Here is a 27,054-nt window from a genome sequence, read left to right as displayed (position 1 = left end):
TAAATATGATGTTACGAATGTTAGCAGTACTTTAGTTACAACTTGCATTGCTTTTCTTGACAAAGTATTATATTATTCCTCGCTTTGATTCAACCAAAATTGAACTAGGGTTTTTGTTTCAATGAATTATCACATGATAATTCTACTAATTTTTCCTTTTCAATAGTAGTCAATCCAAATTCATCATCGTTCATTGACAAATGGATTCTATCATGGGCCCACATACTGAAGCGGGCCCTTAGGCCAGGATCTTTGGCGGGCCCACCTACCTATTGCTGAGGTTAAGGGCAGTGTGGTGCTCTAAAGTATTGTTTCCTAAATTATACACAAGAGTTATCATTTAAGTATATTATCAATTATCATAATATATTTCACACATCAAATTGTAACATACAACCACATATTTAAGCTATGTAATAGACGTGAAGTAGCACCGCAGGCGACTTTTTTACTATTATAAAATTATATTATAAAATTAGTCTCCATATCTTAAGGTTTGCAAACAACCTTTTATAGGATTGTTTGTTTATAACTAGCGGCCGTTTTATAAACTATGCATTGGCAAACTGCAAACCTGTGGCTACATTAATTGTGTTAAATTTTTCGGGCCTCCCTTTGCAACACTCCGCACCTCCCCAGGAAGGCGCGCCTATCAGCTTGGAAATCGCTGCACTAGACCATCTCACTTGACATGTATGCATCCAGCTGATATGCGAATAAATGGGGACATTTTTCTAGAGCATGTAATTTATTGTTATACTATAATATTTCTCCACGCCAGATAGTAAGAGATCTTATTAGACAAAACTTTAAAAGCTGTGATCATTCATTGGTTGATGTGTTCAACCCATGTTGCTGTAATTTAGTATCAATGATTATTTTTCATACGCTATTCTGTAGGTATGACAATTATAATATTATAGAGCAAATTCATTGTTTGCCTTTTGACACATATCAACGTAAGTACTGGCAGTAGATAGGAGCGATTTTTAGATAAATAATGAGTTCTTGAGAATAAGGAAATATTTAAAGGCGATATGACAGCAAAGATAAAAACTAGAGTGACGTACTCATGTTTCCTACCATGTTTAACATATGCCTGTCAGACCTGGAGATACTCTAGCATAGTAAAGAACAAAATCACCAGCTGCCAACGCTGTATGGAACGTAGTATGCTAAATATCAACAAAAGACAAAAAATAAGACAAACAAAAATAAGAAATATTTCAAAAGCCACAGCCGCTCTAATCCATGCTCAAAGACTTAAATGGAAATGGGCAGGTCATGTAGCGCGACTACAAGATGAGAGATGGACAAAAATAATTACTTCATGGAACGGCCCAAAAGGGAAACGATATAGAGGAAGACCCCGTGCGACATGGCAAGACGACATCATAAAGACAGCGGGCCAAAATTGGCTACAAATAGCCAAAAACAGTCCAGTGGGACTCTTTGGAGGAGGCCTTCACCCGAAGAGAGGTTCTTACAAACCAAACAAACTAATTACATATCACTGCTTAATTTATAAACATTATCTAATAGTATCATATACAAAATAAAAAATCTTAATGTATATGCTCGTAATATCTATTACACAAAAATATAAAAAAATAATAATAATAAATATTATTTAAACTAGAAAATAAGTAGATAATACAATCATAGATAGATATATTTACATAATAGATGTATTCATAGGTTATATAATATTATATTCATTAGATATTATCAATTAACTTTACTGTCATTTACTTTTGTTTGTAAGAAATAAAAAGGCTTTTTTATTTGTATTTTATTATTTTTATGATGAGTTCTTGAATAAAAAATCTTCACACCCACAGGAGATATTAATTAAAGAACACTTACAGAAACGTTAATCGATTATAAAAGCAGGTGTGATCACAAATCACGGCGTTATCATTTATCAATAAATTAAGATTACCTGACGCAGGTAAGTGATGTAAGTGTCACCGACGCGCCAGAAGCGTTCAAGATGGATCCCGTAATAATGAACGTTGATTGCAGGTAGGTGTGTAGATAGGCCCTTTCCGGAAATCGCTTTCCCGAATAGAGCCTTCGCGGAGGCTTTGTCCGGCGGCGCGTTAACAAGACAATCGAGCCGGGACGCATTCAGAAGCAATTTGGGTAACAGTCATGCCCGAACTTAGCTAGAGGGATAAGGCATTAGAAAATATTAATATTATTACTATATTAAAAAATATATACAACATATATGTGGGGTTCGATTTGGCATACCACTGTGGGAGTCTTCTACTTGTAGGTCTTGGAGTTGAGAATGATGATGAAGAAGTCGAAGATGAACGCAAGAGCGAGTTTTATTTGCGGCGTAAACAGTTGGTAAAATAGTATGTTACAGTAGTTATGTTAAAATACTTAATATGATAATGTTCCTAGGTCCGAACCTCGGTACAATAAGATGTTGTGCGAAGCAATATAGAGAGTGAGATTCTAACATGTAGGGAACTTATATTCGAGTGACCACTCCGGTGAAATATTATTCGCAATTTATACAATCAAAATAATATTATTTTTATTGAAATAATCAATTCAGCTATTTATTATCTGGCATTTGCGTCAATGGATGGCTGACTAAGTGAAAAATGGATGTGCAGAATTTATTATCGCGGTCGACTCCTTACCGAGTTTGCTATAACTTGACAATACGAAAAATAGATATTTAATTTGTTATTATATATCTCTACATACGATATTATGTATGTTATACTTTTCCCGGTAATTTTCTCTATGGGGAAAATTATGGCAAGGTAAGGGGTTTTCTATTATTTGTTAGAGAAAAATAAAATTAGTCAACTGAAATTTTTAAATTTTGGTTTTAACATTAAGTTTATAAAATTCCGTCAGTCGACCGTCATCTAAGAATCTGTATCATATGCTTTAGCTCTCCAATCGGTTACAATCAGCCTCTCTGCGTCCCTCTCAATGCTATCAGCCCAGCCCAGGGATTCTTTCATAAACTTTATGGAGAGCTCTAGACCTATTGCATCTAACAAAACCATTAATATCTTATTTGTAACTTAGTCAATAATGTAGCCTGCTCACTCCTTACCAGTGCGTACGTAATGTGAATGACAGCATAATATTATGTTATATTCAACTGTTATCATCGAGTCGAAAATGAGTAGTTATCAAAATTATGTATAAATAGCAATCAATAACCTTATACCAGGCCCCACCAAACCACACCCGTCGCGCACCACACCCGGTCTTAATCGGACGTATCATGAACCCTACGTTCGGTGTGAAGCATCATTTTTATTTTTATGACTGGGAATATTTCAGGAGCAGTTTAGCACTAAGGTCGGCATGCACTCAAATTAATGTGCTTTGACTGAATTTACATAACTTTAAGTTACGGTACTCATTAGAGAGATGAGCACGTAGAGGCAATATTAAAAATTATAATAAGTAACAAATTAAAGCTAATACAAAAATGCCGAATATTCTAAGTGAAGACTTCTACACGTTGGCAGTATGACGCCGCAAATTTTCTAAATGCAATAAAATTGGCCTTTGTGGCAACCAGGTTAGACTGTCCGATAGGACCAACAGCTGGTCGAACCGACTTGAACAGCTCTTTCCTTTCCGTATACATTTTAGGACATTCCCAGAGAATGTGGTTTGCATCCTGTATTTCTCCGCCACATGAACATGTTGAACATCTCAAAATACCCCTTACTATGTGTACAGATAATAAACACAGCGTGAAGTTTATTTTTAAACGTCAAAGTATTACAATTGTACCACTATTAATGGTTCAGTTGAATCAAGCACCGGAAGTTAGATAACCAAGTGACGACCAACCAGATAACCAAGTAACGGAAGTTAGATAACCAACCAAATTCATTAATTTAATCCAAAGGGATTTAAAATTTAATACAAACATCATTGTCTTCAAATAGAAATTATTTATCAAATTAATGATACGTATTTTTCAAATTCGTACAAATTACCCTGTCGACAGAGAACTGATCGATGAAAATCCCATTATGTTGGAGTTGGTTTCTGCGTTTTGCAAATCGGTCCAATGATTTCGGCAACTGTTTTTATTCAAAGAACTTGATACTTTTAACCTGTTTATACAATTATTTAAGATAAATTATATTGGATAATAACTCTAAGGAATAAATTTTTAACTGAAGTCATTTTTAGAAGTCATATTATATAAAAAGAGAATCTTGATTTAAAGTTAGATTTTACTCAGTGAAGTTTGATTTTTCGCTACGCTTATTCGTCCGGTATCAGTTTGGGCAGACCAATATAAAATTTCATAATCAGTTTTTCATTCACTGCATACGGTTTAATACCAATATGCCGACCAATAAATGGCCAAGAATGATTTACGAACTATCGAAAATGTGTAAGTAAGCATTAATTAATCTATATGAGTTTTTTTTCGACCATGTCCGATCCTAATAAGATCATAATATGGGCCTCTATAGAGCGGAGGTCTGTTTATTTTATTAGATTTTTGTTTTAACGAGAAATGGATGTCAGCCACTTGCTCAACCTATTAGGTCCATACTGTGACCCATACACAAACTATTGAAAAACAATATATTGTGTTCTTGCCAGACTTAGGATTCGAACTTGGGACCCACGACGCTATACGCCGACGCTTATGCCTATCCAATATTTCAAATCAATAATTTTAGCAATCATGCATACTTTAAATATGATAGAAAATCCCAATCGATCACGTCAATAATAGCAATATTATATAAAAGGGTAACCGGACAAAACAGAACAGCCAAAGGAAAAATGAAACATTAATTTTTGTGGAATCTATTAAGGTTAGGTTAGGTAAGTTTAGGTCATTATTTCGTTGTACCTAGTCACCAAATCATTTGGAACATATTATATTGATTAAAATAAGATGCCTAAAGCTTAAGTCCCATTTATTTGAGGCTTTATAGAGATTAGGAATGCAAAAATTAGATATATAATTTGATTTATCATGGCGTATTGAAAATCTGTGCTATGAAAAATCTATCAACATAATAGAGATAGGACAATTTCAATATTAAATTTTATATTTTTCCTGAAAGGTCATAGTTATATTAATCGTTGTTCTGTTTTGTCACTGTTTTTTGTCATTTTCTGTTTTGTCATGTTCTGTTTTATCATGTTCTGTTTTGTCATATTCTGTTCTGCAATTATTAATACTATTACACAAATGCAAAAAAACAAAATCGGTCCAAGCCTAGTACAAAAGCTTGTAATCATATTATATTATAGATACACTTAAAGCTCTCTTATCCCCATTTCATTCTATCGATATTGAAAACCAGGTAGGTACCCTGAGTACAGCCGCTTTAATTACTGCAAGATTAATCACACCTTCCTACAAACTCTACCTTCCGCACACCTGGTGTACTTGGATGGAGTTTGACGCGCGCATGCGTTATTATTTTCCTACACAAAGCGTTGCCATAAATTACCTTAGCCACTAAACACCGATTTGATATTTAATGATACAGAAAAATTGTAATACATTTGAATACACAAAGCGAGCTTTTTCTCTTTTTCTGTTCAAAATGAAACAAAGTAGATCGTGCATAATAATGCGGGAGGTAACGGAACTATCTCAATAAAAAAATCGTGGAAATATGAAACCACTTCTTAGTATATTGATGGAGCTTTCCTATATTGTGAAAGTAAAACTTATAGTAAAGTTTATTCGAATAAAACTACATGTTATAATAATTAATACTTATTCACCAGGGTCCAACTTGGAGTCGCATGGAGGTCAAAGCTGTATTCTATGAGGACCAAATGTCGTTTGTTCAACGCGTGCGTGCTACCTGTGCTCCTGTATGGCTGTGAGAGATGGCGTCTTACTAAGCATCAAAGGTCTCGGCTTTTGAGCTTTGAGAATCGATGTCTCCGCCGAATCTTAGGGGTACACTGGTACGACCACGTTACAAATTCCCGATTTCGTGAGCAGACACAGCAGCCTTCAATGATTGAGGTTATCACGAAAAGACTTTACGAAGAGAGTTTTACGTTGCTGGGACATGTGTTCCGGATGCCGCCAAATAGTGCGACACTTCGTACCCTTGTGGCACAGCCTCAAAGATTCCGTCGTCATGCCCGGCCCTCCCTCAGCCTGCAACAAAAGCGATCTACGCGCTGCAGGTCTGGAGTGGCAGGAGGCGCAAGAGTGTGCAATGGATCATGGTGTGTAAAATTCCCACCTCCGCTCCCGTTATGTATATGCAGCCACGTCATACGCGGCCGGCTAACATAACCTTTACGTGTGCCAGATCAAAGAATTTAAGCCCTCATTTTGTCCCGAGCAGAGCCGCACGGGACTGGTGATGCAACCTTGCACCGAAGTGCAAATGCATGATGTTAATTTATATGGCAACTATCAGAGTGACTTTAGTTTGAAGAGTCGCAAGGGGAGTCGAGAGTGTCCCGCCCCCCGTACGCTCTGGCGAATTTAGTAAAGGCCGCAAAATAAAATTGGCCTCGGTTGCCACCATGTCCGCGTGTCCTATTGGGCCCGAATGGGGTCGGACCCGGGCAAACAACTCCGCTCGTTCGGGGCCCATAAGTGGACAGTCCTACAGGACGTGCTCTGCGTCCTGCTGGTCGTGTCCACATGAGCAACCCGACCCATGTCCTGCCAAACCAAACCCCTGCAGTTTGGCCGCAAAGTTTCCATGGCCAGTCATGAATTGACTAGTCCAGTGGGTAGGCACCAGTCTCCTCGTCATGTGTCTCACCGAGACATCTGGAAAGTATAGAAAAGTCTGGCGGCCCTTAGAGGAGGCCACCCATCTCGCCTGCCATGCCGCATATGCGGTCTTGTAGACCAGCTCAGATACAGTTTTTCTGTAGCTCACGCCCTCCACTCTCGATGGCGGTGTCAGAGGGACACCGGCGAGAGTTGTATTGATCCTCCTCATAAGGAGAGTGATCGATCCTCTAATTTGAACGTGCAAGTCGAGGGGAAAGACCCCCGCAAGGACCGCCAGGGCATCCGAAGATGTGGTCCTATAGGCCTTAGTAAGGCCAATCAGAGCAACCCTCTGTTCGTTAAGCAGAGCCCTCTTCACAATTGTCAGCGAGGCTTTGGTGTGCCACACGCAGGAGGCATAGCCAGCGATGCCCATGAATATAGTCTCGTAGGCGATTCTCAGGGCCCGAGGCTTTAGGCCCCAATTGTTGCCCGCCAGGCGAGCAACCTTCTTTTACAATTACTTTAGCATGCTTCAAAAAGGTCTGTTTCTCGTCCAGAACGACCCCCAAGTAGGTCACCTCTCGAGAAAACCTTATAGCAGAGTCGCCGAAGCGCACTGCGGGTGATCGCTTATTTATGTTTATCATTGAGCTACCCTTTAGGAGGATAGCTTCCGTTTTGCCAGGTGCAAATGCAAGCTTATTAAGCTAACCCCAGTTAAGGATTCTCGATAATGCGTCCTTAGCTACGCGCTCGAGTGTCGGACGGCTCGACGAGCCAACTAGTAAAAGAAGGTCATCAGCGTACGCGACGAGCGCGCAACCCTGTGGCAGAGGTAACGTCAAAACATCGTCAAAAAGTATATTCCATAGCAAGGGGCCAAGCACGGAACCCTGCGGACACCCCATGGTGGTCTCCCTGTAAATCAATTCAGTGCTAGAGTCGTATATAACTTCCATTTTATTAAAATAGCTTTGCACTAGGGCAAAGAGGTCCCCCGGGATCTGTCGGAGCCGAAGCTTAGATAGAATTAATGGCCACCATGCGGTGTCGAAGGCACCGGCTATGTCCAAAAAGAAGCCTGCCACAATAACTCCTTCTGAGTCCTCAACAAATTTCTGTGCAAATCTGATAGCGTCCTCAGTAGACTTGCCGGGTCTAAAGCCAAATTGCCTCTCCAAGATAGGGTAGATTCTCTCAAGGTGGTCCTCCAGTCTTCTGCTGATTAACCGCTCCAATATCTTACCCAGCACTGGCAGAAGAGTGATTGGACGGTACGCTTTTGGGTCATGCGGTGGTCGTGTGCTCATCTTAGGTATAATCCTAAGGAGACCCTTCTTCCAACAGTCCGGGAAGATGCCCCTGCTCATGCAGTCAGCATACAGCCCGACTATCTCATGAGGTGCTCGAAGCCACGCCCTTCTGGCAATCACATTGCTAATCCCATCAGGTCTGGGGGCTTTGCCCGCCCTGAGGCCATTAAAAATTAATCCCACCTCCGACTGGGTAAGCTCAGGAGAATGGTGAGTTTCCAACGGCAAGATTGCAGATAGTCTTAGTTGACAGGTTCTGTCATCTTCATGTGCCGTAGGTATGTCCTGTGGAATTAGAGCTTCCAGCAGTATGGATGCAGACTCTGCGCTGTCCATCGCAAAGGTGCCATCGGAGCGCCGCATAGCCGCCATGACTTTACCAGGCCTTGAGCCCAGCTTTATCACGCGTAAAGGCGGTCCCCACGGATCATAGCCCTCCATTTTAGAGACAAAATCCCGCCAGTGCTTTTTCTTGGCTTTATTTAACTCTTTTTTGAATTTTGCCCTTGCGGCTTTATAAGCAATCTCCGTAGGTTCGTCATTTCTGGGTAAGTCGTTCTGAGATCTTCTAGCTCTTTGCAATTTTCTTTGGGCAAGTCTCATGGTCCTTCTCAAAGACGTCAATTTTGGTATCCACCATGGCGCAAGGTTGGGTGGCCTCAGAGAGGTTCTACCCAGCGTGGACTCCGCAGTTTGAGTAATGAACGCAGTCAAGTCATTGGCTCTTTAGTGGAGATCGTCAGCCGACATGGCAGAGGCCAGTCCACCAATTTTGACGTCAAAAGCATCCCAATTGACACCGCTCGTCCGAAAGCGCCTGGGAAGTAGTAGGCTCTCGGTTTGGCTCAATGGGGCCGCATCTCCCGCAACTCTGAACGAAAATGTGATCAGACGGTGATCGCTAGCCACCGCGTCCGTGTGGACCTGCCAGTCCACGGCGCGTCTGGCAACGCCACTGGATGTCAGAGTGACATCAATATGTGACTCACCATTTCTGGTGGAGAAAGTAGCCGGCCCGTTAGGGTCATTTAGCACCGTCAAATCAAAGGCGGCCAAGAGCTCTTCGAGTGGCTCAGGTTTGTCCTTGTTACGTCTGGGCCCAGAGGGGGCCCAGAGCAAGAACTGGACGTTAACGTCCGCCCCAACAATTATCTGCTTGCCTCTGCAAGCATATAAGATTTTTTCCAGTTGTTTTGTGCAATACAGGGTAGAAGAACTGTACTGAAAATACGCAGATATAACTACAATGGAGAGCCCCCTGTTATTAGCAATCTCCGCCACCGCAAAGAGCTCATTGGATAGATGCGAGAGATGCAACACAGTCAGTGCGGTGTCAATTACAAATATGCAAGCTAGAGATTTCGGGGTAGCTTGTATGATACGGCCACCGCTTAGGCCCCGATTGTGACCAAAGGCGTATGGCTCTTGTATCATAATTATGTCCGTATTCTGATCCCGAGCAACCTCAAGCAGCTCGGCAGATGTGGCTCGACCTCTGCCCACGTTTATCTGAGCGAAGGAGATCATTGCGGACAGTAATCAGTGCGGCTTCTTTCCTCCTCAATAGCGTGTAGGCGCGCGGGACAGTCGGGATCGGTGGCCAAGTGGCCGTTCGGCTTCTTGTAGCGCGTGCACGCAGGGCACTTGCCCGGTTCGTCAGCGGTGGGGCAATCTGCTCTGTCATGCCCTTCTTTAGTGCAGTGGCCGCACGTTGTAACCTTAGCGTTGCAACCCTTAGCCATGTGTCCGTATAAGTGGCACTTTGCACACTTGACAACTCCGTAAAAGTCACGCACAGGGAACGAATTCCACCCCATGAAAAGTCTGCCATCATTAAGCAGCGCCTCTCGAGCCTTTCCAGGGATCGACATTATCATATGACAACGTTCGGTCTTCGGTCCCGCCTTGTGGCTCAGTTTAGTTCCAGCGTAACCCTCAGATGCAAGGCCAGACGCCTCCTGGGTATTGTTTATGATTGCCTCCTTGAGCTGCTCTTCTGTCGTCTCAATGGGTACATTAAAAATTATGACGCGGGGAAGCTTTCTCCCCGCGACTTGGGCCTTTAAGCCGGCCTCAGTCAGCCCAGGGGCAGCCATGAGCCGCTTAGCCTCGTCGTCACTTTTGGGATGCACGATGATCCCGCCTCCCCGGATCTTGCGTACCCCGGTGATGTGCACTCCCAAAGTTTCAGGCACAATAGTTTTCATGACCGCTTCCTTTGTGGCAGTCGATTCTTGGCCCTCCTTAGTCGGATAAAACATCACCCCCGGCCTGGCGACAGTTTTCGGAGGAACTGGTGGCCATTCGGAGACTCTAGTTGGTTGAGCCTCTCTACGGGTTACGTCACTCCAAAGAGCCCTGGGAGGAGCATTAGAAGGAGCCTGGATGATGGCTCTCGTTAAGGAGGCACGATCCTTCACAATTGCCTTGTGTGCCTCCAGCTCTATCGCTATGGCCCACGTTTCAGTGATTGCCATATCAAGCTCCTCGGCAACTGCGTTCACGGTTGCTCTGGCAATACGACTGTCCTTCTCGACGGTGGCAAGCGCCCTTTTGATGGCAATCGTCGCCCTGGACGCACTCTCCCGAGACTCAGAGAGAATACTCAAAGCCACGGGACTGATCTCCTCGCAAGATGCTGAGGTTGAACCAGCCCTTGACTTAACGCCCTTGCCCTTTGAAGTGGTGGAAGTGCTCTGCTTGTCTTTCTCTTTTTCTTTCTCAGGCCTTTTATCCTTGACCTTGGGGGCCTGCTTTGGGTCACCAATACCCTCAGCCACGTCTGACTTCCGCTTCCTAGTGGACATTCCTTCCACTTGCATGGGGTCCCCTTTGTGGTTGACCATGGCGCTAGGTAACACTCGTCACACGTCACTCACTCAACCACAATTTATCGCACAATAAATATTATTGTTACAATAATTACGTAACTATTATAAAACGAATTAAAGTCACAATTCCCGGGAAAGTCCAAGGGGAAAACACACAAAAGTTTCACAAATCGTATTCCAAGGGCAGGCGAAGGTATTAGTATAGAAACGGGATCAAAAACTTGTGAATAGCAGGGTCAAAATTGAAGATAACGAAAGCGAAATAATAGCGATGCAAAAACACGTCCGCACGGCTCGACAGTTCAGTCGCAACTCTGTGCAATGGATCGAGGGAAGTAGCGCGAACTTGTGCTTACCCTATGCCTCAATGCTGGTTCGTGACAGGGTGAAAGTAGAAGAATTCACTAGGGTCAGCATTGGTTCCATTTACATTTGCAGTTAAATTGATGTGAAAAATACATCCTTGAAGATTTTTATAGGTTCCTACTAGAGTTGCGAAGGGTGAGGTTAGAATGTCACAAGAGTCGAAATGGACCGGAGCGTACCGGGGCGCAGTTTCGGTTCATAAAACCGTTAAAAAATATATTTTGGCCGTTTGAACTAGATAGCACAAATAACAAAAAATCGAACACACTTTCTTATGTTCATAAAATATACATACTTGTGATTAGATAACTATGTTAATATTTTCGGAAAATTATGAAGCGCTGTGGCTCGTAAAATTTTCTATTTGGAGCGCTGGTTTGTCAGTCATACGTATTTTTTTCATAACATAATGCAGAAAGTGTTAGTTAATTTTTAAAATTCAATAAAACCTTGCGTCAATCGAGCCATGATAAATAATAGTCAAAATAAATATTATTTTAGATATTTTATAGACAAAAGAATATTTTTATCTATTGTGGTTTGGTTTACGTAGAGAATTCATTTTAAAAAACTTACCAATACTTTCTGTAATAGTTTGTATTCTTAATTCAACGAAAATAAATATGTCCGAAAAAATCTGTACTATTTTTGTCTGGTCGTTCATAGCCTACATAAACTATTATGGTTTGGTTTAGGCAGTGTTCAATTGTATTCTTAAAACTATACAGCATTATCAGTATTATGAAAACAAATAAAAATGGTTGGCAAAGTTTAGTGTCCGCTATTTAAGTCAGATCTGAACGAGCTATCTCCACCTCTCGCCACTGATACATACAAATAGTTTTGAAAAAAGTTTTTGTTAAATTCACTATATTTATTGTAATAAATTATACTAATAAATTTAATATAAGTACCTATTTATTGAAAATATGGATACAACATAATTTATTTTTTTATAAAAATCAATGCTTTTTGAAATAAATATAAAATACTAAAACTATGAATGATTAGTCAAAAATCTTTACACTATGTATAATTTACATTATTTCTTATTTTATTTAATTAAAATATATTCTAATAACTTATTTTATGTATAAGTATATCTTAACTTAAGAATCTTAGCCTAATTTATTATAAATTTAGTTAGCACGTTAAATTATTACAACTTCTAACATCAAAATTATTTAATACATGCCTATTATTTTTTCAGCCAACTCTGATTATATTAATTGCTATAAGGTGTCTCAATACTGCTTCAAATCTTTTTTGGTTCTATAGGAATTAGGTCTTTAGGGGATGACACCATTGTGACTGTGTTAATATGTACACCATTTTGACTGTGTTATTGTTCGACCTAAAAAAATAATATTATAAGCCTTTAGAGAGTAGAGATTTGTATTAACAGATTTTTGTTTATACGAGAAATGGATGTTAACTACTTTCTCAATACGTAAGGTGTATACTCTGAATTATATGTGTATTATCAAGACCCAGGATTTGAACATTGGCCATCGGATGTCTTTTTCATTCTTTCTATCATTCCTAACAATCAATAACCAAACATTCGATTTGCAAAATACAAATTCTGACATTTATATTAAAATTATTGTCATGTCAACATATTAATTTATAATGATGTAATATTTATGTGATAAGATGTAGGATATTGGTAACTTTTTTTAAAAATCTTTTATACAATGAGTGGAAAGTAAGCAAACGATAATACTTGCAGCATTCATTTGTTTCTGTTTTAAAATCTTGCATAAAATCTGTAGGACCTATCAAAATATTGCATTTTGAATTTGAAATGTTATTATAAAAACATAAATGTAAACATATTCATATCGGAAAATACCTCTTATGATTTTATATTATAATAATAATATGATGGTTGTAAGATAAAAATTGGAAAATTATTCGGGCGGCTTCATATTTGGTGTTTCCTTTGAAGTTAAGTTAAAAAGTACCGACAAAAGACTTCTAAACGGGCGATGTCCTGTGAGGTGCAAGAATATTGTCAAACTCTAGTATATCTGACGGTTGATGAGATTCTTTTCACATTTTGGGGGTGCGGTAGAGCGTACCTCAGATTTCTCCAGAACCACGGATCACCCCATTTTATATATGTATTCATGGTGATATAAGCTTTTAGTTCAACGTCCAGATTATCGATGGGTCCGATGTCACCATATAGTATTAAAATTACCCTTACTCGTCGTTCTTTCAATGCTTGCGTGTGCGCTGCTCTGAATTCCATCTTTCCCCACGTGGACTCTAAAAAGCTTGAGGACAATACAATTATAGTTCGTCGGGAGTATTCGACGGATCTGGCGATCTGGTTTGGGATAAATTCGCCAGCAAGCCAATCTCGGGAGTGCAGACATATCTTGAATGGGTGAGGCTCTTTTTCTAACTCAGGCAATAACGTATTCACAATAAAATCCTCATCTTTGTGTGAATAGGAAATGAATGCATCATAACATTTGTCTTTGTCGATCTCTTTTTCTGACACCCACGACATGCACAGTCCTTTAGAGAAAAGCCACACTATGATGCTCTGTTTATATTTGTAGAATAAAGCAGCGGATGTTCCCAGGATGATACTTAGTATCGCTCCAATGCTTATTGCTATTATGGTGAAACGTTCTTTGCACAATGCCCCTGGATCAACTTCTGAGATGTACTGACCATCCGAGCAGGTGATGTTTTGGTAATCTTGCACCTTAATATACAAAAAATTACACAAACTGTATATTTTAAAAGATAACATGATTCAACATGAAGTGATTTATGTATTACGCAACCACGCTATTTGCAAAATAAGCTAATAACTAAAATGTGCTTATAAAATTGCACGATGCTCAGTTTATATTTATAGAAACGAGCAGTGGAAGCTCCTAGAATGATACTGATTATCATTACAATAACAGTGATGGCTATTACGGCAGATTTTTTTTCAAATAATATCTCTGGAACAACTTATGAGATGATAAGACCATCTGAGAAGATTATGCTTTGCTATTTTTTCACCTAAATATACCAACATAGGTACGTATAAACCAAAGAAACAAATATACATCGAGGGGCTTAAAATTACATGGTTGCAGGCATTCTCACCAATAATATGCATTTGACGTTTACTCTAATGTATAAAACTAGCGAAATCATACTTTTAGAGACCAAAATATCAGCACTTTTTAAAAATACGTTTAACAAAATATTTGTTTTTATTGACTATTATTTTATTCGATGTGGACCTTGATGGTCTCACGAAGAAGTTTTTTAAGAGATTATTTCATAAATTGATGTCAGTCTATATATATTTTGAGTCCCTAATGCATGGTAGTATAAATTTATAATAATATAAATTATAATTGATTTTAGTTTTTTACTATTCCATTTCAGTCATTTTTTGTAATGCACGTTTCGACTTTTTGCCGCATGCTTCAATAATGCGAAATTGCCGTATAGAAATACAACACCCCAAAATAATTTCAAGGTTGTGATGGATGAATCTCGTCTTCAGATATAATCAGAAAAGGCTTATCTCGAAAGAAAAATTATTTTCCGAAATTTCATTTCACGAAAAATCATTGATGAGATTCTCGAGAAATTTAGAAACTTTCACGAGCCTAAGGTGCCTATGAAAATTTTATTTCTCTGAAAAAAAAAGAAGATACTCGACGACGACGTCTGAACAGAATTTCTCACTTTTCCCTGTATAAAAATTTTATTCGAAAGAGCTAAACAAAGGTCTCGACAGTATTATTGTTCTGATGACCCAACTTTCATGGTGAACGGAATTTGTTGAATTTGACCGTAAATGGATTTTTCTGCAGGAAGATCACAAAAAAGGTCACCCAAAAGAGGTAACTTGGTAATAATAATGATTTTTTGATAATCTCGAGAATTCTCGAGAAATCAAAAACCCCAATCTCAAATTCTCGAGAAATATGCATAAATTCAAGATATCTCGAACCTCAAGAAATTGAAAAACTCGGGATCACAAGCTCTACCCACACTGATATAGTTGAACTTCTTGGCATAATACTATGTTAAAAAAAAATTATATATAAATTTCAAAATATTATCCGTGTGTGACGTATTATTATAATAATAATTTATTTATTTAGAAAGAGTATTACGGCATTACAGCGATTGGCCAATGCGCCATAATACATTATTAATAAAAAAATATAAAAATGACTTAATAACAACTAGTATAACAAGAAAGTAGAAAAAACAGGATATTATGCTTATGTTGATATTAGAATAAAATGATAAATACAATTATAAATTTAACCTATTTAACACGTCCACAAACATGATATAATTAATAAAAAAACAAATCAACCTCAGTGGTGCCAAAAAATAAGTTAATCGCACGATAAACAGCATCATGAAACATCACATCTATACTGCGACGAGGTGTCATGAAGACTGTACTGTTACGAATGATATTGGTGGGATCATGAAAATTAATATTTGCCAGTATAATATATAGATTGTCAATGAACCCACGAAGAAGTAAAAATAAATGTTTTAAAAGAACAATCACCCTCCTGGGGGACAAGGATTGCATTAATAGCATAACCAGAAGAAAATGAGTCAGAAAATTTACTTTAAGAAAATATGAGTACCTAGATAGAAAAGTAAGTTGGCTTTTGTAAAATTTCCTGAATTTTTGAAAAACACTGAATACTTCTTATTGAGGATGATAAAAGTTAATTGCCTAATACGTACGTATAACCTTTTCTCCAAGAAACGAATGAAAGGTTTATTGTCACAGTTGCAGTCGAAGGGATTTCCAGAAAACCATAATTGATTCAGACTTGTTGAATTGCTAAATTTATTGACTAATGACGAATCAATAAACGATAGCAAATTGTTTCTTATGTCCAATACCTGAAATGATAATGAATTGTATAATAAAATATGTCTTGTTGTTTTCAAGAATGAATAAATAAAAAAAAATCGGCGTGTACTTATGTACGCGCGTTAGAAGTTATACTTCTTTGGCGTAATAAAACAAAAACAAAACTTGTGATAACCTAGATTCTTTGACTAGCTCTTAATTATCTTTTTAAATTACACACTCAAAAAAGGACCGCTAATTGGAACGCCGCTGGTTTATTTCCATACACTTTAACTTATATTACTAAATTATATAATTATTTATCGTTGTTTTTATTTTTGACTACTATGACGTTTAATAGTTTGTTTCCGTAAGGAATTGCAAATGGCCGACAATAATAAATTCGCTGCCTAGGCAACGGAACAATTATAAACCATCATATTATACTGTATAATCATCATGATTGGAGTATCATACTGTGGCGTAATGGTAGTGCGTTCGGCTAATAACCGAACAATCGGTAGTTCGAATCCAATCGAGTGCGTTTATTTTTATGTGAAAAAATAAATTATGTTATGTACATATTACATGAAAAAATACACTTACAAAAATACACTCTCATCTGATTTTCCAAACTCGCCTAAAGAAGTATAACTTCAAAAATATATTTTATTAAATTAATAATAAGTAATCAAAAATAATAAAGTACGGTCAAAATTGAAGCCCCTTTTATCACATATCAATAATAATAATGGGCAAGAATCGTATGATATTTGGATAATTGCTTACTATGCAAAATCAAGTTTTAGTATAAAAAGAAAGGACCGGTGAAACATTTCTATGCGGTTGACCCCCCCCCCCCTAGATCCGCATCCTAAAATTACAGTCCATTGCTAAAAGCGCAACCATAAAAAAAAATACCGGAATAATACTAGGATAAATGAATAGCAACCAAACCTTAAAAGACATTCAATATAGATTGTGAGTAGGAAGACTATTTTTATAATCAAATGGAATATTTACGAAATATAGTATAATTAATTATTATTTACCTTTATATTTGTTGGGATGTCTTGGATACTCAAGTCGGAGATTCTATTACCAGCCACATATAATTTGGTAATCAGATTGTAAGCATAAGTTTGGTTCGAAAATATTGACAAATCTTTTAAGTCATTTTTGTTTAAGTAAAGATCAGTAACAATGTAATCTGATGTTGATTTTGGGATAACGATGGTTGATTGAAAATTGTAGTTGGAACAATTGACTATCATTGATTGAACCGAGAATCGACGAAAACAGCTGCAATTTTCTGGACATATAATCTCATCTTCTGTCCATGGACACCACAGTTCTTCGACTTTAAGATCACTCAACAAAGTATCTTCTAGTCGATGTGGTGCTTTACATTTAGCTGCGTCTATATCCACTTTTACGCCAGATGAATTACCGTTATTTTCTTTAAGGTAATTTAGAAATGTGTAAATACTACAGTTACAATAGACTGGATTTCCAGCAACTTTTACATCAATTAACTTTTCGCTTAAATCTTCTGGTAGTGAATATGGTAAATAGATTCCTTGTAAACTGTTGTTTCTTAAGTCGACAACAGTCATATCAGACTTAAAGATGATGTTTTCCAACTGAAATAAATATACTCACTTTATAATAATCATTATCAAGTCCAACCCTAACAAGATCATAATAATATTCTCCACAGAGTAGAGTGAAGGTAAGAACAAACATGGCATAACGTCCATTATAACATAATTTAGAATTTACAGAAACGAGAAAACCTACTTAATAAGTACAAAATTGAACGATACTACATACATTGGAAGTATTACAACCATAATAAAATGCAGCATGTTACATTGGAGATTATTATCATTATTTGTGGTAGGTACTGCAACCCTTGGCGGATCAATGCCTCCTAAAAAACTTTTTCCACCCTGGAAAATACAGCGTTGTTGTTCTACGGTTGATATGACTGAGCTTTGGCTTTCTAGGTACTTAATTCTTTTCCTCTCAGAAGATGCGTACATAGCCTGCATTGTTGGTAACTATCCCAGTAATCTAATGAGTATACCATTCCTCAAACCTTTAAATGCTTCTTTACAACCCCTAATATTTTTCTCTCTTCCCATTTCAAAAGTTATTAAAATTTCTCTAATAATATATCTATAATAACCTAAACGTTAATACTAGCCGTAGAAGAGGTATCGTAGTGAGTTGTTTTGGTTTTCTTTGAAAGTATCTTGTTTTTCAGAATGTTTTTAGTATCTATTATATTCTTTTTATCACCACAATCAGGTCATGAGGCCCAATGCAGTATTGTAGTAAAACATCAGTGTAATCAGAATATATTATGTGAAATAATCACAAACACCCAGGCTTTTAGAAAATTGCATACATAAATCGTGACTTCACCGGAAATGAACCCAGAGCCCTCGGATGAAAGGCCAACGCCTTACACACTGAATGCAAGTAAGTTTTTATTTGTTTTTGCTACAAAACCCCTAGATAAAAAAATTACTGTACGTAAGCGAATTTTTAATATTAATACTATTGACACTTAATGAAATTGATAATCCTTTCTATGCCGCAATTAGTTAATTGATAGTAATTAACATAAGAATTGGTGTAATTAGGGCGTCCAAAGACGCTTTGGGTACTTAACCGGCGGCCCACATGCTCAGCGTAGGTCAAAATGGAGCTTTTATGCTATTTTCAGAGCATAACCTTGGAAGTAAGCTCTTGTTAACGTGCGTGTTTAAACATGTACTTAACCGAAAAAAAATATTTTTTTTAAAAACGGTACATGTTCAAACACGCGCGTTACTATGATCTTACTCCGTACTTCATTTATCGTTTATCAATATATAGCTACGGCCGTATGTTGTAGCTTATCCACTGGGAAATGCTAATAGAAATAGCGTATTTCAATTTTTTTTCAATTATTATTATAAAGCAAACATTATTCGTAGAATGTGTATCACGTTCGAATGGTCAAAAACATAGGTTATAATCAGTATCTTTAAAATTATCTTTAAACATGTAAATCTTGCCCATTTTTTGAATAATAAAATGCCTAATTATTGTCAAATTTGGGATCACAGAGATTATCAATATAAATTTTTATCGTAAATATTTTACTGTAATAATGTCGACATAAATTATACTAATGGTTTTATAAATGCGTTTAAAATTAATAAATCTAAAAAATCTTAACACCACTTCACATGGACGTATTGAAATATGACTATATTCTAAAACATTAGAGCGAGAGGTTTAAAAGGATACTATTTTATGTAATAAAAATACTTTATGCAGTCATCAAATGTTTAAAATAAATATAAAGGCTAATGACGCTTCAAAATTATATAAAAAGATTATCTACAACGTTTAAGGAATGTCCAGAATCATGCTTTTAAAATGCAGTAAAAGCTCCATTTTGACCTACGCGGCGCACGTCCCCCCTTAAGCTCTGCAATCTTATTGGAAAGGACAGAAAATTTATATTTAAAAAAAAACATTTTCCAAAATTGATAAATCAGAACGATAAAGTGTTAGTGTTATGAATGTATATGTGATACCTATGAATATAAGCGAATTAACTCACCTGAAGTTCGGAAATTTTGTTATAACTGAGATCTAAGTATTTCAATTTTGGAAATTTATATCTCCATATGTGATCTACTTTTTTAAAATAATTATGACTAAGATTTAGTTTCTCCAAAGTAGAGAAAACTGACAGTTCTTCGTGATTTAAATCATCGTAGAGTTTGACTTCCATCACTGCAATCTTATTATAAGAAAAGTCGATAAGCCTTATATTATGTGTGAATGATACAATGTTTAAAGAAAAAATAAATGTTAACTTGTTATGTTTTATACTCAGATCCTGTAAAGATTTTAAATTTCTGAAGCATTGTCTGTAACAAAAAATGTAAACAATTAACTTTCTTATACCTATATATGACATCTGCAGGTCTATTCTAAACGGATATCACTTTAACACGTTTCCGTTGTTTTAATTGGTCAAAATTAACAAGAAAGGCATTCGATAAACAAAAACAGTTATCGGCCGCTATCTCTAATTCATAATACGGCAAAAATTTAGGTTGGTAGACATGTCGGTCAAAATCGAACCTGTTCGTAATGCCGAACCCAAGCTGATTCGACCAAACATAAGCGGGTAAAGCCGAACGAGCGCCATCTAGTTGGCAATGAGCCGAATACAATAACTAAGAAAAAACTTCGCGCATTACCGATTAAATGGCGCTAGTTTGGCTTTATCCGCTGGTGTTTAGTCTTATCTGCTTCGGTTCACCCGCACGAACATAACCAAATTTCACCAAAATGTCTACCAATAATTAAAAGGGAAACATGCTAAAGTGATAACTGTAAAGAATGACCTGATAGCCAACCAAGCAATAGGCTATAATAATTCACTTACCCATTCACATAAGTTAGGTTATTGTTATCCAGATTGAGATTTTGTAGGTTACGCAGTGAAAAAAATGACACTTCAGTTATCCATGTTAGTTCGTTGTCACTTAGATTTAACTCTGTCAAGTTGTCTAAGTCACTAAAAAAATGCGGCAGTATTTCTTTAAAATTATTTTCATTCAAGAATAAACTTAACATTGATGTTGATTTGAAAAAAAGTTTTTCGGGCAAAGAACTTAAATTATTTGTGCTCAATCTAAGTATTTTTAAATTAGGAAGACCATGAAATATGCTGTTCGGTAAAGATGTTATACTATTCATACTTAAATCCAAACGTGTCAAATAATTAAGACCATTAAAAGATTCATTGTGCAGATTTATCAACGTGTTATTCTGTAATGTTAAGAATCTTAATGATCGTAATTCTTGAAAAAGTCCCGGAGATATACTAAAAAAGCTGCTATTAACTAATTTTAAACTATATAGATGTATCATAGAGCTGAATGAGCTACTTTTAAATGATTGCATATTGCACGAAAGTAATTTCAAATTTATGAGATTTATCATATCATCAAAAGCATCTTCTGCAGCTTTGGTCATTTCCATAAATGACAACTCTAATTCTTTGCATTCTTCCAGTCCTTTTAGATGATGTCTAGTCATGTTTCGTGTTTCAAAAATATTAAAATTCTTGGATAGTTCACTACTTTCGAAGATTTTTCTATACGATGTAGTCGGCAGGGGGCAATTTGTGATTGACACAGAGTTTATTTTGCCAGTGAACTTCGACAGTGGTGGCAAAATAGCGGAAAATGTTTTTTTCGCACATTTTATTTCCATATTTTTGTGACATATTTTTAACACGAATGACGGATTTTCTGAAAGAAAAAGAATAAAATTAAATAGGTAGGTATTCTAAAATATAAGAAAAAAAACAATATATTAGATAGTAATACCAAATACTATCCCTCACAAAGAGATGTCTCCAATTCCATACAAAAAAAATCTAAAAGGGAATAATAACCCCATCCCGTAAATTAACCAGCCATCCACTACAGAAAATATTTTTTGGAATGTTTGTCATACCGACTTCCATCACCAATCCCAACAGATCAACTAAGAAGATAGTGATAAGTCAACTGAGCCAGAAACATACACTCCTTCAAACCATCCCGCCCCGCATCACACTCGGTTTTAAACGAGCATATCACTAGGATCTATGTTGAATTGTGTGTTTTTTAGGCTTGGGAATATCTCAGGAGTAGATTAATACAACTGAGGTTGTCTTGCACTGAGTGGACTTTGACTGAGGACAGATGAGCATGGTTAGATTACCAAAATAAATGATTGTAGGTACAATATAATAATATTAATTAACATATAGTACAAAAAATGCAAAACTATATGAAAAAACAAATATGAGCTGCCACGATACCTGATTACCTAAAATTCCCCTATGTAATTCATGTGCAGTATAAGAATTCGCAATCTGCGCAATATCAGAAGTAAGTTCTTTTAATATTTTGTAATATTTTTATTTATCTGGATAAAACATATTGCTTATTATTTACCTGCATCGGGGCACATAACCTTGTATTTTTCCTCAGCATCACCAGAGCAGATGCAGTTGGAAGGTGCAGGGCAAAGAACCGGTTCATCAAGCGGGAAACGCACTGACGAAAATAACGTAGACATTGCGGCGACTGTACAAAATAAAGCCATCCCATTGGCAGCACATCAATTATTTTTTAATGACCTGTGGGATAATTTTATTTTTCTTCCTAATTTCTGGCCTTCAACTGAAAATATAAATTGAAATGGAAGTCAATTTATCTGATCTTATTGTATTTGTACAAATGGTGTCAGTCGTGATTATTATTTATTTTTATTTTAATATAGTTTTTATTTTTTACCTCTATCTTTTTTAATTTAGATTATACTCGTTTGTAATAATTACAGTCAATATTATGTAGGTCCCAGTAGTAAAGGGTGGAGGTAGACAGTTAAGATTCGCCATAAATAGTGCACATTAAACTTTGTTAGTCATATTATATAATTGTATTTATTGCACCAAAACTACAATTTACAGATGGTGTTGGTTAGTTTTTAAAAATCAATTAAACCCTGCCTACCAAACCATAAAGGTTTTGTTATACTTTGGGCGAAACGATAAAATGTTGCACACTTTTTAATTCATACTTATTTGTTTTCGTTGGATTAAGAATACATGTCACACGTCATATTGTTGGTTTATTTTTGGTAAATGTTCCGCAGAAGTGGATATGAGATTTTCCAACTTTATTTTTAGACCAAAACAAACCTAACCTAACCTTATCTTACCTACCGCAACCTAATATTACCTCATATAATTTTAGTTTATGATAATGGTGTATCAAAATGTATGAAAATTTAAAATTTTCAATTAACGATTATTGGATCGAAAAGCAGATACGCCGACAGAAAAAGGTATTTATTTTAATTGTCTACATGGAATATACTGTTTTCGTAAAAAATTAAATATAAAAGCTTGTGTCCACCTCTGCGGCACAATTACCTTATTTTTTTATATTCATTAAGCCATGCTTAAATCAAACTAAATTTAATAGATAAAAAATATTATTCTATCTATAATAATTAGGGAATCCAATCCCGAACCAAAATTCTGATCCCGGAATTTCGGGATTACAATTTGACGATCCCGGGATCCCGGGACTGGTCCCGGGATTGACATTTTTTTCCATTGTTAACATAAAATTTTTATACTTACAAATAACATTGATAAAATCGGTCAAAAATAAATCTAGTATAATTTATACTATTTAAGACATTTATTGTTAATATTGTATACGTTCAATCTTGGAAATACACAAGTTTAATGGAGTAAATAATATTGTAATATAAATAATAATGTGAATTTAATATGAGATTGCTGTTTCTGATAGTAAAGACATAATGAATGGAATAGCGAGATTTAAAATAGTAAAGCAAATAATCATGGCGTACTTTATGGCCTTTCCGCATCATAAATCTAATTTTTTGACCATATCCGATCCTAATAGGATCATATAGGCCTCCACAGAGTAGAGGTTTGTATTAACAGATTTGTTTTTTTTTACAAGAAATGGATGTCAGCCACTTGCTCAACATGCAAAATCTAATTAGTCAGCCAAATATGAAACTGCCGTAAAACTTATGATATCATGGTAGAATTACTTTGTTAAAAGTGCGAAGCATTGTTTTTTCCAATCTTTCTCATTTTTAATAATTCATGTGAAAAAATAAAATGAATCGGCAACCTACACATGGGTATAAATCAAACTTCATTCAACTCAGTTTATTTCTAATGTAGTATTTTTTCTGTTTTATTTTCGCTTTTATTTTATTTTCCATAAAAATTGATAAAAAAAATCAATACCGAAATCCCGGGATTATGTTTATCAATCCCGGGATTCATAGGTATCGAAAATAGCTCGGGATCCCGGGATCCCGGGATTGGAATCCCATATAATAATATTATATTCAATGTTATACCTATATGATTTAATTGCATAATTTTAGATATTTTATAGATAGACGAGTATTTTTGACTATTATTTATTATGGCTTGGTTTCACAGGGCTTAATCGAATTTTAAAAACTAACAGTATTTATGACTTATCTTAACAGACTACCTCCACCCTTCGGTACTGGACTAAGTCAACACTACCTATTTTTTTAAATTGACAATTGATTACAATGCGACTTGGCCACCTCACGAAAAGCTTTCGTAACAGATTTTGGTTTTACGAGAAATGGACTTTGGCTAATTTTTTGGGTGTAAACACTCATTTATAAACAATACATGGGTTTTTAAGAGCCCACATGCTCAGCGTAGGTCAAAATGGAGCTTTTACGGTTTTTTCAGAGCATAACCCTGGACATTCCTTGTAATTTATTTATATAATTTTGAAGCCTTTACATTTATTTTAAGCATTTATTGACTGCATTAAGTATTTTTATTATATAAAATAGTATTATTTTAAACCTATTGTACTAATGTTTTAGAATAAAGTCATATTTCAGTACATCCATGTGCAGTGGTGTTAAGATTTTTTACATTTATTAAGTTTTAAACGCATTTACAATATTGATTATAAGCTATGTCTTTGACTATTCAAATGTGATAAACATCATACGAATAATGATTGCTTTATAATAATTATTGACCTAAGAAAAAGGTAGTATTTTTTTGAAATACGCCATTTCTATTGGCATTTCCCATTGGATAAGCTACAACATACAGCCGTAGCCATAAATTGACAAACGATAAATAAAGTGACGCGCGTGTTTAAACATGTACCGTTATTAAAAAAATATTTGTTTTTCGGTTAGGTACATGTTATAACACACGCGTTAACATGATCTTTCTCCCTACTTCACATGTACTGAAATATGACTATATTTTAAAACTTTAGAGCAAAATGTTTAAAAGAATACTATTTAATAATGCAATTAAAATACTTTATACATTATTTATCCAGTCATCAAATCTTTAAAATAAATATTATGGATAATAAGGCTTCAAAATTATATAAATAGTTTATCTACAACGTTTAAGGAATGTCCAGGGTTTTTCTCTGAAAATACCATAACAGCTCCATTTTGACCAACGCTGAGCATATGGGCCGTTAATCCCGGGATTAACACCTGAGACCCACGACTTTATAAACTGATGCGTTACCGCTCGCCACCAGGGTATTTTGGCTTACTAATAAAATATAAATATGTAAAAACTTACGGTAGTGTTTTTTTTAGGCTACCCAACTGAATAGAATTGTAATAACACTGAAACAAATTTACAATTTTATTTTTTAATTGTTATAAACTGTAGTATTTTAGCTTATTTTTTATGAGTACTGCTTCCCGTCGATGCGACAAAATAATGATTGTATATTAAATTAGTCAGCTTGGCGGAGTAGATTATTTTTGTCACAGGAAATGTGTAAGCGTATCTCTTGCAAAATCGATAAATTTGATATTTATAAATAATATGGTTTTTTTTTATATCAAAATGCTTTTATATGCTAATAATTTTTTTACTGTTTGTAGGAATGTTTGTAAATAAATCAACGAAACAAGTTTGATTTTACAAAGCATTAAATGTATGTACTATGAATAAAGTATTATCTACTACACGACAATAGTAGTGGCGAATCTTTAGTACGCGAATAAAATAATAATAATATAATTGGGATTTTTTTAGAGACACTTCCTAGTAATTCCGATTACTGGGAAGGCAAACCATATTTTATATAGTAGTGAGTTATGTCAACCTGTTCTGGACCATATAGATTGTCTGGACTGGCTGGACCATGTTGCGGTAATCGAAAAAAAAATTTTTTTTTCAGTCGAGGCATGAAACTATGTTTTGTTATTTATATGTCGAATCCTGTGATTTGATTTTGCAATGAAAGATAATAATACTGTAAAGAATGCCATTTAATAACTGGTAGCCATTATTTACAGATGGTGTTGGTTTGTTTTTAAAAATCAATTAAACCCTGCCTAACTAAACCATGACGATCCGACAAAAATAGTGCACAGTGATATTTATTTGTTTTGTTGAATTAAAAATACATATTAAATATGTATTTTTATTAAACATAGTTTTTTTTAATTCATTAAGCCCTATCTAAACCAAACCATAATTCCTAAAAAATATTCTTATTTCTATAAAATATTTAAAGTTATGAATACTTTATGGAATATTTTTTGACTATTATCATTCTAATATAGCTTTGCATTAGGCAGGGTATAATTATATAATATTAATGGCATAATTTTAGATATTTTATAGATAAACCAATATTTTTGACTAATATCTACCTACTATGGTTTGGATTGGGCATGGTTTAATTGAATTTTAAAAACTAACAAACGCTATAAATACATTGTAGTCTTACTTACATAAAAATAAATACGTTTGACTGAGATTGTTTATTGTGCACTATTTATGTCGAATCTTAACAGCCAACCTCTACCTTTTGCCATTGATATATAGATTATATACCTACCTATGCTTACCTATATATATATATATTATTATATTATTTATATTTTTACTATTTTCGATCCTAAAAACTCAAAATCATATTGTGGGCATCAGAGTGGAGAATCTATCAGCAGATGTTTGTTTTGACGAGAAAAATATTACTATTAAGGGGGGACATGCTCGTCGAAGGTCAAAATTGAGTTTTTATTGTATTTTCAAACCATGATCCTGGAGACTCCTTAAACGTTGTAGATAATCTATTTATATAATTTTGAAGCCTTATTATCCTTTATAGTTATTTTAAACATTTGATGACTGCGTAAAGTATTTTTGTTACATAAAATAGTATTCTTTTAAACCTCTCGCTCTAATGTTTTAGAATATAGTCATATTTCGGTACATAACTGTGCAGTGGTGTTAAGATTTTTTACATTTATTAATTTTTAAACGCATTTATGAAACCATTGGTATAATTTATT

General features: G+C 35.5%; 1 protein-coding gene and 1 long non-coding RNA gene across 2 annotated transcripts in view; both read right to left on the bottom strand.

Moving 5' to 3' along the window:
• Positions 1-12,264: 12,264 nt before the first annotated feature.
• LOC147071114 (protein toll-like) overlaps positions 12,265-27,054 on the bottom strand; it is a 110,431-nt gene continuing 95,641 nt past the window's right edge. The window contains exons 3-6 of the mRNA XM_085948532.1: positions 19,715-19,890; positions 17,145-17,735; positions 15,981-16,142; positions 12,265-13,959 (exon numbers count right to left, since the gene is read on the bottom strand). Coding sequence (XP_085804658.1) covers positions 13,255-13,959; positions 15,981-16,142; positions 17,145-17,735; positions 19,715-19,890 — 1,634 coding nt within the window. The 3' untranslated portion in view covers positions 12,265-13,254. The remainder of the gene's footprint in view (positions 13,960-15,980; positions 16,143-17,144; positions 17,736-19,714; positions 19,891-27,054) is intronic.
• Positions 21,036-25,459, bottom strand: LOC147071115 (uncharacterized). The gene is made up of 3 exons (XR_015070764.1): positions 25,322-25,459; positions 22,116-22,343; positions 21,036-21,422 (listed from the first exon to the last, which is right to left on the bottom strand). It is a non-coding gene; the product is annotated as an uncharacterized LOC147071115 (long non-coding RNA).

The sequence above is a fragment of the Rhyacophila brunnea genome, unplaced genomic scaffold (genome assembly GCF_057557595.1).
Source record: "Rhyacophila brunnea isolate RB1 unplaced genomic scaffold, BYU_Rbru_1.0 scaffold_20, whole genome shotgun sequence".
Lineage (NCBI taxonomy): Eukaryota > Metazoa > Arthropoda > Insecta > Trichoptera > Rhyacophilidae > Rhyacophila > Rhyacophila brunnea.
Note: the sequence above shows the minus strand (reverse complement) of the source record. Positions and strands in the feature narration are given on the sequence as shown.